The 14,697-nt window shown below is 36.1% G+C and overlaps 1 protein-coding gene across 2 annotated transcripts in view; it reads left to right on the top strand.

Annotated features, from left to right (window-relative positions):
• CLGN (calmegin) overlaps window positions 1–14,697 on the top strand; it is a 58,839-nt gene that overhangs the window by 10,484 nt on the left and 33,658 nt on the right. For both annotated transcript variants that reach the window (XM_035023023.1, XM_035023024.1), the window contains exons 2-4: window positions 7,212–7,361; window positions 9,566–9,639; window positions 10,304–10,362. In XM_035023023.1, coding sequence (XP_034878914.1) covers window positions 7,221–7,361; window positions 9,566–9,639; window positions 10,304–10,362 — 274 coding nt within the window. In that variant the 5' untranslated portion in view covers window positions 7,212–7,220. The remainder of the gene's footprint in view (window positions 1–7,211; window positions 7,362–9,565; window positions 9,640–10,303; window positions 10,363–14,697) is intronic.

Raw genomic sequence — 14,697 nt, forward strand, 5'->3', positions numbered from 1 at the left:
CCCCTTAACTTTCCCAGCAGCCCAATACACCAGAACTCAAAGCACTTAGAATATATTTTTTCAACAAATTAATTATTAAGAAACTAAAGTGCGTGTTCATTTTGAAGAAGAAGATGTAGGCCACAAGTGATATTAATGGTTGTTATTACTGCTATTATTTTATGCATTTCTGTTTTACTTAAATGTTATTGATAGTGAGTCAAGCAAGACACTTCACTATATTATGGAAATCATGGGAGGCTCTTAAAACTTTAGAACCGAAGCTTTTAGAATTATTAATAATTCATAAGCAATTTGCAAATGTACTCATTCCTGTGCCAGTTAGTAAAAAAGAATTTAAATAAACCTACCTATGGTTATTGAGTTAAATTGATCTCTTTAAGACATACAAATGGCTAACAGACACATGAAAAAAATGTTCATTGTCATTAGCCATCAGGGAAATTCAATTCAAAACCACACTGAGATACCACCTTACACCAGTTAGAATGGCAAAAATTGACAAGGCAAGAAACAACAAATGTTGGAGAGGTTGTGGAGAAAGGGAAACCTTCTTACACTGTTGGTGGGAATGCAAGTTGGTATAGCCATTTTGGAAAACAGTGTGGAGGTTCCTCAAAAAATTAAAAATAGAGCAACCCTATGACCCAGCAATTGCACTATTGGCTATTTACCCCAAAGATGCAGATGTAGCAAAAAGAAGGGCCATATGCACCCCATTGTTCGTAGCAGCAATGTCCACAATAGCCAAACTGTGGAAAGAGCCAAGATGCCCTTCAACAGATGAATGGATAAAGAAGATGTGGCCCATATATACAATGGAATATTACTTAGCCATCAGAAAGGATGAATACCCAACTTTTGCATCAACATTGATGGGACTGGAGGAGATTATGCTAAGTGAAATAAGTCAAGCAGAGAAAGTCAATTATCATACGGTTTCCCTTACTTGTGGAACATAAGGAATAGCATGGAGGACATTAGGAGAAGGAAAGGAAAAATGAAGGGGGGGAAATTGGAGGGGGAGACAAACCATGAGAGACTATGGACTCTGAGAAACAAACTGAGAGTTTTAGAGGGGAGGGGGTTAGGGGGATGGGTTAGCTTGGTGATGGGTATTAAAGAGGGCATGTATTGCATGGAGCACTGGGTGTTATATGGAAACAATGAATCATGGAACACTACATCAAAAACTAATGTACTGTACGGTGACTAACATAAAAAAATTGATCTCTTTAAATTTACTTTCTATCTCAGTTACACCTCTTTTTATTATGATTCAGGGAGCTCAAACTCTTCTAACAAATAACAGCATACATCATTTTTTGTGTTGTCTTTGTCCATAAAGAGGGTGGTATTAACATACTTTTTAATATAGAATATTCCTATTTTGGTAGATTGGTCAATTAAAAAAAAAACAACATGCATTTTTCAAAGTAAACTTCAGTGTTATAGCCAGTGTCCCATAGAAGAAATCAAGGCTTAACTGGCGCACATATTCACTTAAGTTTTGATCTCATTAGGAAGGGTTCTAATCACAGATCAATGAAACCAGGAACTAGTTCTTTGAAAAGATCAACAAAATTGATAAACCTCTAGCAAGACTTATTAAAAAAAAAGAAGAGAGAGGACTCAAATAAAATTACCAATGAAAGAGGAAAGAAACAACTGACACCACAGAAATACAAACAATTGTAACAGAATATTATAAAAACCTATATGCCAGCAAATTGGACAACTTAGAAGAAATGGATAAATTCCTAGAAATGTGTAACCTATCAAAATTAAAGCAGGAAGAAATAGAAAATTTTGAACAGACCAAGCACCAGCAATGAAATGGAATCAGTAATCAAAAAACTCCCAACAAACAAAAGTATAGGACCAGATGGCTTCGCAGGCAAATTCTGCCAAATACTGAAAAAAGAGTTAATACCCATTCTTCTCAAACCATTCCAAAAAATACCACAGGAAGGAAACCAAATTCATTCTATAAAGCCAGCATTACCCTGATACCAAAACCAGATAAAGACATCACAAAAAAAGAGAACTACAGGCCAGTATTTCTCATGAATATAGATGCAAAAATCCTCAACAAAATATTAGCAAACTGAATCCAACAATATATTTAAAAAATCATATACCACAGTCAAGTGGGATTTATTCCTGGGCTGCAAGGTGGTTTAATATTCATAAAACAATCAACATGATATGTCACATCAATAAGAGAAAGGATAAAAACCATATGATCATTTCAGTATATGCAGAAAAAGCATCTGAAGAAGTACAAAATCCATTCATGGTAAAAAACAAAAAACAAAACCCTCTGCAAAGTAGGTCTAGAAAGGAACAAATCTCAAAATAATAAAGGCCTTATATGAAAACCTACAGCCAACACAATACTCAATGGTGAAAAACATAGAGCTTTCCCCCTAAGGTCAGGAACAAGACAAGGATGTCCACTCTCACCACTTTTATTCAACAGAATACTGGAAGTCCTAGCCAAAGCAATTAGATGACATAAAGAAATAAAAGGCATCCAGATTGCTAAGGAAGAAGTAAAACTCACTATGTGCAGATGACATATTATTATATATAGAAAACTCTAGAGACTCCACCCAAAAACTACTAGAACTGATAAATGAATTCAGTAAAGTTGCAGGACCCAAAATCTTCTGTTGCATTCCTATATGCTAAGAATGAAGCAGTAGAAAGTGAAACTAAGAAAACAATCCCATTTACAATTGTACCCAAAACAATAAATTATCTAGGAATAAACTTAACCAAAGAGGTGAAAAGACCTCTACTTTGAAAACTATAAAACACTGATGAAATTAGATGATACAAAGGAATGGAAAAACATTGCCATGCTCATAGATTGGAAGAACAAATATTGTTAAAATGTCTGTTCTACCCAAAGCAATTGACACATTTATGTAACCCCTATTGAAATACCAACAGCAGTTTTCACAGAACTATAACAAACAATCCTAAAATTTGTATGGAACCACGAAGACCTCAAATAGCCAAAGCAATCTTAAAAAAGAAAAATAAAACTGGAGGTATCACAATTCCAGACTTCAAGTTATATTACAAAGTGGTAGTAATTAAAACAGTATGGTACTGGCATAAAAATAGACACAGATCAATGGAATAGAACAGAAAACAATTATACAGTCAAGTAATTTTCAACAAAGGAGGAATGAATATGCAATGGGAAAAAGTCTTTTCAACAAATGGTGTTGGGAAAACTGGACAGCCACATGCAAAAGAATGAAACTGGACCACTTTCTTACACCATTCACAAAAACAAACTAAAAATGGATTAAAGACCTAAATGTGGGACCTGAAACCATAAAAATCCTTGAAGGAAGCACAGGCAGTAATCTCTCTGACATTGGCTGTAGCAACATTTTTCTAAATATGTCTCCTGAGGCAAGGGAAATAAAAGCAAAAATAAACTATTGGGACTACATCAAAAAAGTTTCTGCACAGTGAAAGAAACAACAAAACTAAAAGGAAACCTATTGAATGGGAGAAGATATTTGCAAATGGCATACCTGGTAAAGGGTTAGTAAACAAGGTATATAGAGAACTGATACAACTCAACACCCCAAAACCAAATAATCCAATTAAAAATGGGCAAAAGACTTGAACAGACATTTCTCCAAAGAAGACATACAGATGGCTAACAGACATGAAAAGATGCTCGATATCACTTATCATCAAGGAAATGCAAATCAAAACTACAATGAGATATCACTTTATACCAGTTAGAATGGCTAAAATCAAAACACAAGAAACAATAAATGTTGACAAAGATGTGGAGTAAAAAGAACCCTCTTGCAGTGTTGATGGGAATGCAAATTGGTGTAGCCATTGTAGAAAACAGTATGGAGGTTCCTCAAAAAATTTAAAATAGAACTACCCTATGATCCAGGAATTGCACTACTGGGTATTTACTGGGTATTTACCCCAGAAATACAAAAGCACTAATTCAAGGGATATATGTGCCCGTATGTTTATTGCAGCATTATTTACAATAGCTAAATCATGGAAGCAGCCCAAGTGTCCATTGGTGGTTGAATGGATAAAGTTGTGGTGTGTACACACATACACACACACACACAACACACAGGAATATTAGCCATAAAAAAGAATGGGGCACCTGGGTGGCTCAGTTGGTTAAGCGATTGCCTTCGGCTCAGGTCATGATCCTGTAGTCCCAGGATCGAGTCCCGCATCGGGCTCCCTGCTCGGCAGGGAGTCTGCTTCTCCCTCTGACCCTCCCCCCTCTCATGTGCTCTCTCTCTCTCATTCTCTCTCTCAAATAAATAAATAAATAAAATCTTTAAAAAAAAAAAGAATGAAATCGTGCCATTTGCAACAACACAGATAGAACTAGGGAGTATTATGCTGAGCAAAGTAAGTCAGAGAAACACAAATACCATATTATCTCACTCATATGTGGAATTTTAAGAAACAAAACAAAAGAACAAAGGAAAAAAAGAGAAAACCAAGAAGCAGATTCTTAACTATAGAGAGCAAACTGATGGTTACCAGAGGAGGGGTGGGTGGATGGATGAGGGATATAGGCATTGGAGATTAAAAAAAGAAGAGTTCTAATCATCTGGGCTAACTATATAGAAGAAAGCTTTTTATAATCTGATGTTTCTTTTCTAAAAACAGCTTTATTAATACATTGTACACCTCCAGTTCACTTGTTTAATGTGTGAAAGTGAATGGGGTTTAATACATTTACAGAGTTATGTAACCATTTTTAACCACAATTTTAGAACATTTTCATTACCCCTTAACCCTTTCTTCCCACTCCTTTTCCTAGGCACTCACTAAATCTGTTTTCTGTTTCTATGGATTTGCCTGTGTCTTTTCAGTGGGATCATGCAATATGTGGTGGTTTATTACTGGCTTCTTTCACTCAGCATGTTTTTTGAGATTCATCTATCTTGTAACATACCATTACTCCATTCTGTTTTATTGGTAAATCATATTTTATTGTATAGATAGCCCACATTTTGTTTAACCATTAGGTGATGGACATTTGGGTTGTTTCTATTTTTTGGTTATTATGAAAAATGTTTCTTTAAACATCTATATTTACGTTTTGTGTAGCTGTTTTTGTTTCTCTTGGGCAGATACCTAGTAGTGGAATTGCTAGGTTATAGGGTAATTCTATTTTTAACATTTTGAAGAACTGCCATACAGTCTTCCAAAACTTGCATCATTTTACATTCCTGCCAGCAGGGTATAAAGGTTCTAATTTCTCCACATCCTCCCAGCACTTGTTATTGTCTCTTTTTGATTATAACCATTCTGGTGGATGTAAATTGCTTATCTCATAAATCCAGTGTTTCTTAAGCAGACCCATGTAGGGGCTATAGATATTTTGTGGAAGATCTAAGCGTTCTTTCTAAGAATTTACTTTTTTTGTTTGTTTGTTTTAAAGATTTTATTTATTTATTTATTTTGACAGAGAGAGACACAGCGAGAGAGGGAACACAAGGAGGGGGAGTGGGAGAAGGAGAACAGGCTTCCCGCGGAGCAGGGAGTCTGTTGCGGGCTTGATCCCAGGACCCTGGGATCATGACCCGAGCTGAAGGCAGACACTTAACGACTGAGCCACCCAAGCGCCCCTCTAAGAATTTACTTTTTAAAAAAATTTGTCATGTTGATGGTAACTGAAAAAAAAAAAAAAAGTAATAGAACTATACTATGGATCATCTGGATCACCTGCCCACCTTATAACCAAGGACTGCCACACTCTTTCGGTGTCCACATTTACTTTGTGTTTAAAAGGCCATTGGCACCAAAAAATAAAACTTGAATTTTAACATGTTAATGGGAATAGAGCAAGACATAATTATACAGGGGTGCCTGGGTGGCTCAGTCATTAAGCGTCTGCCTTCGGCTCAGGTCATGATCCCAGGGTCCTGGGATCGAGCCCTGCATCGGGCTCCCTGCTCAGCGGGAAGCCTGCTTCTCCCTCTCCCGTTCCCCCTGCTTGTGTTCTTGCTCTTGCGATCTCTCTCTGTCAAATAAATAAATAAAATCTTAAAAAAAAAAAAGACATAATTATACAAATCATATTATATTTTCTTCCAGGAAGCAGCCAAATTATATTTGGTTTCTGCTCAAGTAATGTTATAATAAGGAATGGACATTTTGCAGTATTTAAATAGAGAAATGTTTAAATTACTGAGTCATCAAAGTATTATGATAAATGTAAAAGAATGTTATCCAACTTAGTCAACCTGACTGCAGTTTGATTGTTCTTTTAGCTGTGATTTGATTCATGAAAAGACTGTCACATTAAATTGTGATAAAATTATTTTTCTTTAGTTTTTTTTGTGTTTATATGTAAGTGTACTTTGGTTTCATAATTATGAAACTCTGGTTGTATGTTTATATGTACTTAGCAACATTGTAATAGAAAAACAAACATTTGAGAATCATGATCCTTATTTCTTTCTTTTAAAAGGGTCCACATATTTTTTTTTAAGATTTTATTTATTTGAGAGAGAGAGACAGAGAGACAGAGATAGTGAGAGAGAGCACAAGCCAGAAGGAGAGGGGGAAGCAGGCTCCCCACTGATCATGACCTGAGCTGAAGGCAGACTCTTAACCAACTGAGCCTCCCAGGCACCCCAGGGGTCCACATATTATTTGAGTTTGGTAATCACTGTTGTTGATATCTTTAGGTTTAAATGCTTGGCTCTTTCTTTTTTAAAAGATTTTATTTATTTATTTATTTATTTATTTATTTATTTATTTATTTATTTATTTATTTATGAGAGAGTGTGAGTGCACGCATGTGCAGAGGAAGGGCAGAGGGAGAGAGAGAGGGACAAGTGGACTCCTTGCTGAGCAGAGCCCTAGGTAGGACTGGATCTCAGGACTCTGAGATCACGACCTGAGCGGAAACCAAGAGTTAGGTGCTTAACGGACTGAGCCACCCAGCTGCTCCTTGGCTCTTTGTTTTTAGAGGCAGGTGGGTAGCTCTAGAATCTGAGTCCTGTGGGATTTGAAGTTTGTGTTTTTATTTGTTCAAAGTGTAATTTAAATAATTTTGTCAATGATTTGTTTTAAAAGCCATCCTACAATAAAGGCGGTATTAAAGAAAAATTATTCCTTTGTAAGTGTACTTACGTATTTTTCACAACTTTTCTTTTCACTGATAACTTTTAACTTCACAGGTAATCAGTATGCATTTCCAAAGCTTTTGGCTATGTTTGGGTCTTCTGTTCATCTCAATTAATGCAGAATTTATGGATGATGGTGTTGAGATGGAAGATTTTGATGAAAATTCAGAGATTGATGTTAATGAAGGTGAACTCTCCTCAGAGGTAAGGTTATTGAGAAATGAGTTGTAAGTTATTCCTTTACAGGATACAGAGGAGAGTGACCTCTTAAGATTCATTTCAGTTCTAACAGTATTCATTTTCTAAACAAATAGAAAAACACTGTTTTTTCCCCAACTATTAGAGTGCCCATGTATTACAGAAATTTATACATTGCACCTAGTACAGTTTTATTACAAAGTAAATATGGGGAAGGTTTTTACTATCAGAATAGGAATTTGTCACTGCTGAAGAAGGACTAATGGACTTCTATCTAAGAGAAAGGTTTTCATTCTTCCCACACTGCCAGCCCTCTTCAGATAGGAGATAAGGTAGTATAATTTGCAGTTCTCCTAGAAGTAAAGTAAGTTCTTATTTCCCTGAGGAAAGGAAATGCTAACTAAGAGGATGAATAAGAAAGGGAAGTGATCATGAGGTAGGCATTTAATAAGGCTCACCCGTGTTTGTGGCTCGGCATTGTTAAGACGCGGTGAAAAACCTTGCAGAGATTTTTGTACATCCTGACAATCCAGAAGAACCTTTACATTGAGGAATAGCCATAGATAATATTGAGACAATCAGAAAATTTGTCAGAAGTCTTGTTGATGGTAAGAATGGATGAGTTGTATTATGCTATAGCAGCTAATTCAAGGGCTGAGCACCATAGCCTATCGCTGGTACAGACTTCTTCACCTCACTTACCTTGAGAGTTTTTCATTTGCAAATGAAAGTGTTGTTTGGCTGTTTAAGGTGAATATTCTTTCTCTTGTTAAAGTTTAAACTCTACAAGGACATTTCTTTTAAAACCTAGTTATGCACTCTACAGAAGGTAAGTAATCAAAGCGCTGATGATTGACTTAGGTACAGCTCCTACAAGGGTCTTTGGAGGTTAATACTTCAAAGGAATTGGGAGATACCAACCACTTCAGCTGCATTTGGTGATACTTGAAAAAATGATAGGAAGTGGAATCTTGACCCATCAGCAATTATGTGGAATTGTGTTTGATTATTGGTTTCCACCCCCCTTAAATGGACAGGAAATGTACTATCAGGTTGGGGTGGAGACAGTGAATAGAAAAAGTACTTCTGCATCCTTTTCTCTAAAGGCTGAGAAAAGAAATCATACGGATAAAATCACAGATTGATTCAGAAAGGACCCAAATTGATCTATTACTTTAGGCAAAATTTATTCATTCATCATCAGTTCAAATTCTCTTTTGATAATTTGTCAATAAATTAATCTCTTAACTGTTTTGTTCGTATGTTCTATAGATAGAGCACAGCAGTTAAGTGTATAAGCTTTGAAGCCAGGCAGCCTGAGTTCCTATCATTACATGTTACAGTGGATGTAAGATGGGTGCAATAATAGTATTTTGCTGGGCGCCTGGGTGGCTCAGTTGGTTAAGCGACTGCCTTCGGCTCAGGTCATGATCCTGGAGTCCCAGGATCGAGCCCCGCATCAGGCTCCCTGCTCGGCGGGAAGCCTGCTTCTCCCTCTCCCCCTCCCCCCTCTCATGCTCTCTCTCTCATTCTCTCTCTCAAATAAATAAATAAAATCTTTAAAAAAAAATAGTGTTTTGCTCATACAAGTCTTATGAGGATTCAAAGAACCACGTATCACCACCACCAATGTCATTATCATCATCACCACAGCTAATGTGTACAGGGCCTTTGAAACTGTACTTTGCTTTGTAGTGCTTTCTCTGTTCAGTCTTTTTCTTCTCTGGGTTCCTAGTCTCTCAAAATGGGATCCTCATCCTCTACCATATAATAGTGAAATTTAAGAGTTAATTTTAAACTCATCTACATGCTTGCTAAGTGTTTTATCTTATATGTGTTGGATCATGGTATTTCCTCTGTTTCTAATGATTTGTATTCCCAAATATTGTCACCTGTTAGGATCCTTTCAAGGCCATGTCAGCTGTATCATGAGGACTTCTCTAATAGAATTTTTCCCCATCCCTCCTGTTTTAGAAGGAATCAGTGTATTCTCTGTTTGCACTTAGACGGTATTTTTTTTCTGGCATTGTATCTCTGATACTGTCTTGTATCTTACTGTACTAGGATGCGATGTTTTGAGGCCATGTCACCTTTTATTTATTTTACTTATATGTGCATTACTACATACTGGGTTCTTAACCAGTGAGATTATTTAATTAAAATATTTGCAAAGATGAATAACTTTAGATTTTAAAAAATCTATTTTCTAGATTAAATATAAGACACCTCAACCTATAGGAGAAGTATATTTTACAGAAACTTTTGATAGTGGAAGGTTGGCTGGGTGAGTATTCATTCAAGAGAATGTTTTCTTTGATTTAATTAGCTTTTTTGAAGTTATTGGTTATTGGCCTGTGAAAATTGCCTCTACTACAAAACTGTAAAAATTGTTACTTTATTTGTCAGTGTAAACCCGTACCTTAATGCATTTTTATTATTGATAGAAATGTTTAACTTGAAGAGTTATTCGTTTATACAAAGAAAATAATACAAATGAATTATGAATATAAAGTAAAAATTTATGACATTTCTTCATTCCTAAAGACAGATATTATTAATCTGATTTCAGATGACAAATTCAAATTACTGTTCCATCCTAAATATTGGTTAAAAAAATAAATGTTACTATTTATTAATTATTATATAGCAGACACTGTCCCAAGTAGGTAGGTAAGTACTATCTTTATCTCCATTTTATAGGTGAGGAAACTGAGGCTTAGTATATCTCACATATGATCAAGCAACTAGTAAATTGTGGATTCCAAATAGGATTTAACTCTAACCTTGCAAGATTCTATATGGGCATCTTTATTTAGCTTCTAAGCATTTATTTTTTAATGAGAAGTGACTTTTGGGTAATCTTTTGTTGTATTTCTAATATTCATTGTGTCTATAAATTGCTGGTTTTAGTTTTAATGATACGTATTTGCTTTTATCTTTATTTACAGGTGGGTCTTATCAAAAGCAAAGAAAGATGATACAGATGCGGAGATTTCCATATATGATGGTAAAATATTTATTTAAATATTCAGTAAAACCAGAATGACCCTGAGTTCACAAGCTTTTGAAATTATATTTCTATTAAATATAATATATGGGGTCTGGGCCGCCATCATGCTTCACAACAGAATGTTCAGTCTTTTGTCTATTTTTGTCTATTTCCGGAAGTCCCTGGGTGATCCGTGCTTAAGCCACCATCGGGTTTCCTAACTCGGAAGGGTTGAATCTTCATTCCCCTGCAGTTAGTCGCGGCCTGTCCAGCAGCAGTGTTTCCCTGGCTCCTGCTGTTCTCTGTCGTCGCATCTCAAGCACGGGCATACCTCCGTCAAGTTGTAACTGCGGGCAAGATCCTCCTCGCCAGTGCAGAACGGGGGGTAATCTACGAGAGCTAGGAGATATGTGGCTACTCTTGGAACCCACATCTCCGGGCCTTACATCCCCTGTCTGGGTCTCTGCTAGGATACTGTCCAGGCTTTGCCATAGAAAGAAATGTCCTATATGCAAGGGTCATCTTCCCTAACGGGACTTTTTTGGAGTATGATGAAAGAATTTCTTCTTCCTTCTAATCTAAAACCAGCCTCCTCCTTGGTTGTATCCTAAAGCAAGATCAGCCTCTTCTCAAGGTGACTGATCGTGGGAATTCCCTCTCTCAGAGGACCTCATACCCATAAGAATGTGACCTCACATGCAGACTCCAACAGGCCGTTACATGACAACAATGACAAGAACAGTACATGAGATAATAGCTGGTGTAGGATGTCAGCTGTCTATTCCTTTTCCTAGTTTATTTTAGTGTGAGATGGAGATCGTACCTGCATGTCTTCCTTTGCAGTGTTCTCCATCCCAGCAACTCCTCTGGATTTGTATGTGCTTATATTCTCCATAAAGAACTTTACCACATGCTCAGACCAAGCAATATTTCATTCGTTCTCTAAATCCATTTAGGGAAAAGGATAATTTCACCCAAAGAAGCAGGACGTCTGCAGAGATGTAACACAACCTAAAATACACCCACGGAAATACACATTATTAAACAGAATGCATGGCTTAAAACATCTATGTTTAGGGGCATCTGGCTGACTCAGAAGAGTATGTGACTTTTGACCTCAGGGTTGTACCATTTAAGCCCCACGTTGGGTGTAGAGATTATTTAAAAATAAAAATTAAAAAACTATGTTTACACTACTTTAGTTTTTTCAAGAACTTCAGGTAGATATTTGTTTCACATCTGTAATTTTAGAAAAATCCACTGATGGAGTTTCCTAAAATGAAGTTATTGTTTATCTTACAAGTGAGTTTCAATCCCTATTTCTTGCGGGACAGAAGTGGCTTTTAATGTTTATTTTTATTTTTATTTTTTTAAAGATTTTATTTATTTGACAGAGAGAGACACAACGAGAGAGGGAACACAAGCAAGGGGGAGTGGGAGAGGGAGAAGCAGGCTTCCCACTGAGTAGGGAGCCTGAAGCAGGGCTCGGTCCTGGGATTATGACCTGAGCTGAAGGCAGATGGCTTAATGATTGAGCCACCGAGGCACCCCGACTTTTAATGTTTAAATGAGTTTTTACTTGAGTTCAAAGTTAAAAATCAAACAAGCAAAAAGCCAAACTTCTTAGCACTCACGTTTGGTCTATAGTCTCATTAAACTTAAATATCCATGAAAATAATTTTCTCATATATTAGATTTAATATAGTTTCTGAATGGCTTTTATCAACATCTCAAAAGCAACTTCGAAAAATATGGAATCTTAAAGTGCTAGATCCTGAAAATGGTATTTTGGATATTGCTAGTAGCAGCGTTGTTTGCAAAGTGGTTAGTTGAGATTAATATTAGATTCTTTTGCAGGAATATTTATTATTCACAGTAGTTAATGGCAGCTTCTGTCAAGTACCACTTGAATAAAGCTCATTCGGAGCTTGTCAGGAGAAAGCAAACCTAAGAAAGGTGCTGGGGTATAGAGTTTGCATTTGGAATACACTTACATTTTTCAGATTAAGTATAAATATTGAATAAATACTAATTATTTAAATAACCAACTTTCAGGATGTAAAACCCTTTTTAAAATTTTATTTACCCTAAAATTGGGGCACCTGGGTGGCTCAGTTGGTTAATCATCTGAGTCTTGGTTTCCGCTCAGGTGGTGCTCTCAGGGTCATGAGATGGCTCTGCGCTCAGCATGGAGTCCTCTTGGGATTCTCTGCCCCTCCCTCTGCTACTCCCCCCAGAGTGTGCTCTCTCTCTCTCTCTGTTTCTCTCTAAAATAAATAAAATCTTAAAAGAAAATTTTTTTGTTTACACCAGAATTTATATTCACCGATATTGTCTAAAATTTGGCTAAATGATCAGTTAATAGAAAGTTGTTGTTTATTTGGAATTGAGAAAAACCTCTTGTCATTGAGCAATAATTTCCCTGGCACAAGTTTTCTAAAATTAAAGTGCTAGATGGTACCTTTTTCAAATCCCACATTGGGCTCCCTGGCTTGTGTTCTCTCTTGTCATCTCTCTCTCAAATAAATAAATAAAATCTTTTTTTTTTTTTTTTTGGAAAGAAAAATTTTTTTATTTATTTGACAGAGAGATACGTAGCGAGAGAGGGAACACAGCAGGGGAGTGGGAGAGGGAGAAATAGCCTTCCCGCCGAGCAAGAAGCCTGATGCGGGGCTCGATCCCAGGACCCTGGGATCATGACCTGAGCTGAAGGCAGACGCTTAGCAACTGAGCCACCCAGGCACCCCTAAATAAATAAAATCTTTAAAAAAAATAAAAATGCATTTTATGAAGCCCAATAAATTCTGCACAATGAGAGACCAAAAAATACTTCTTTGTGGCTCATGACTGTTCAGGTTCTTACACTTAGTTTTTCTGTTTTTTTTTTTTTTTTTTGTAGGAAGGAAAAAAATAAAAAGCATTAGTGATTCATAAGTGCCTGTTAATAAATATTAATATAAGTTGTATTAAATATAAATTAAATTATTAATATAAGTTGGTATGATACTGGAAAACAGTTTTTGCTAATTTGAGTTTCATTGGAATAGGCAATATCTATAATTCTCAAAACTAGAACATTTTATACAAATTAATATGATTTGGTTATTCTCTATTCTAAAAAGAAGAGAGAAAAAGTCCAAAACAACTTTTGGGCTACAGGCAGCCCATCTGTAGGCCATAATCTAATTTCAGGAGCTTTCTGATCTTAAACATGGAAAATCCCAGCCCAGAGAGGAGCTAACTCAACTTTGCCATATTACAGCTTAGTGCTTATCCAGTGCTTGCTACTTTCTTGGTCAAAAGTTCTGAGGGCTAATTGGCCTAGCTTGAGAAGGGTGACCTTAATTTATGTTCATTAGGCATACAGGTTTCAAAATAAAATTTAAATCCCCATAATAAATTTTTAAAATTTATTTTAAATTATTTTTTAAGTTTTATTTATTTAAGTAATTTCTACACCCAATGTGGGCCTCAAACTTACGGCCCCAAGATCAGGAGTCACATGCTCTTCCAAATGAGCCAGCCAGGTGCCTCTAAATCCCCATAGTAACTTTTGCAAAGTAAGGAAAGTAGCTGATGAATACCATATATTTAAAAATAAATCAACTGATGCAAACTATTTATTTTGTGTTAAGGATGCTCTTTATCTCATGTAATTTTAAAATAACTCATTTTAAAAATACAATGGTGATACATCCATGCAACAAACCACATCCTGTAATTTCATTGATTGAAGAGTCAGAGAAGTACAATCCAATTATAGCTAAGAAAATGAAACCATTCTCAGGAGAAAAAAAGAGCAGACATGCATACAGTTGCAGATACTATTTCTTATTTTAAAATTTTGTTTTATTTCTCCCAATCAACCTTTTTTAAAAATTTAAATTCAATTAATTAACATATAATGTATTATTTGTTTCAGGGGTACAGGTCTATGATTCATCAGTCTTATATAATACCCAGTGCTTATTACAGCACATACCCTCCCCAGTGTCCATCACCCAGTTACCCCATCCCTCAACCCCCTCCCCTCCAGCAACCCTCAGTTTGTTTCCTATGATTAAGAGTTTCTTACGGTTTGTCTCCCTCTCTGGTTTTGTCTTGTTTTATTTTTTCCTCTCTTCACCTATGATCCTTTGCCTTGTTTCTTCAATTCTACATATGAGTGAGATCATATGATAATTATCTTTCTCTGATTGACTTATTTCGCTTAGGATAATACCCTCTAGTTCCATCCACGTCATTGCAAATGGCAAGATTTCATTTTTGACGGCTGAGTAGTATTCCATTGTGTGTGTGTGTGTGTGTGTGTGTATACATCTTTATCCATTTACTTGTTGATGGACATCTGGG

This window comes from Mirounga leonina, unplaced genomic scaffold, assembly GCF_011800145.1.
Source record: "Mirounga leonina isolate KUSES-001 unplaced genomic scaffold, KU_Mleo_1.0 Mir_176, whole genome shotgun sequence".
Taxonomy (NCBI): domain Eukaryota; kingdom Metazoa; phylum Chordata; class Mammalia; order Carnivora; family Phocidae; genus Mirounga; species Mirounga leonina.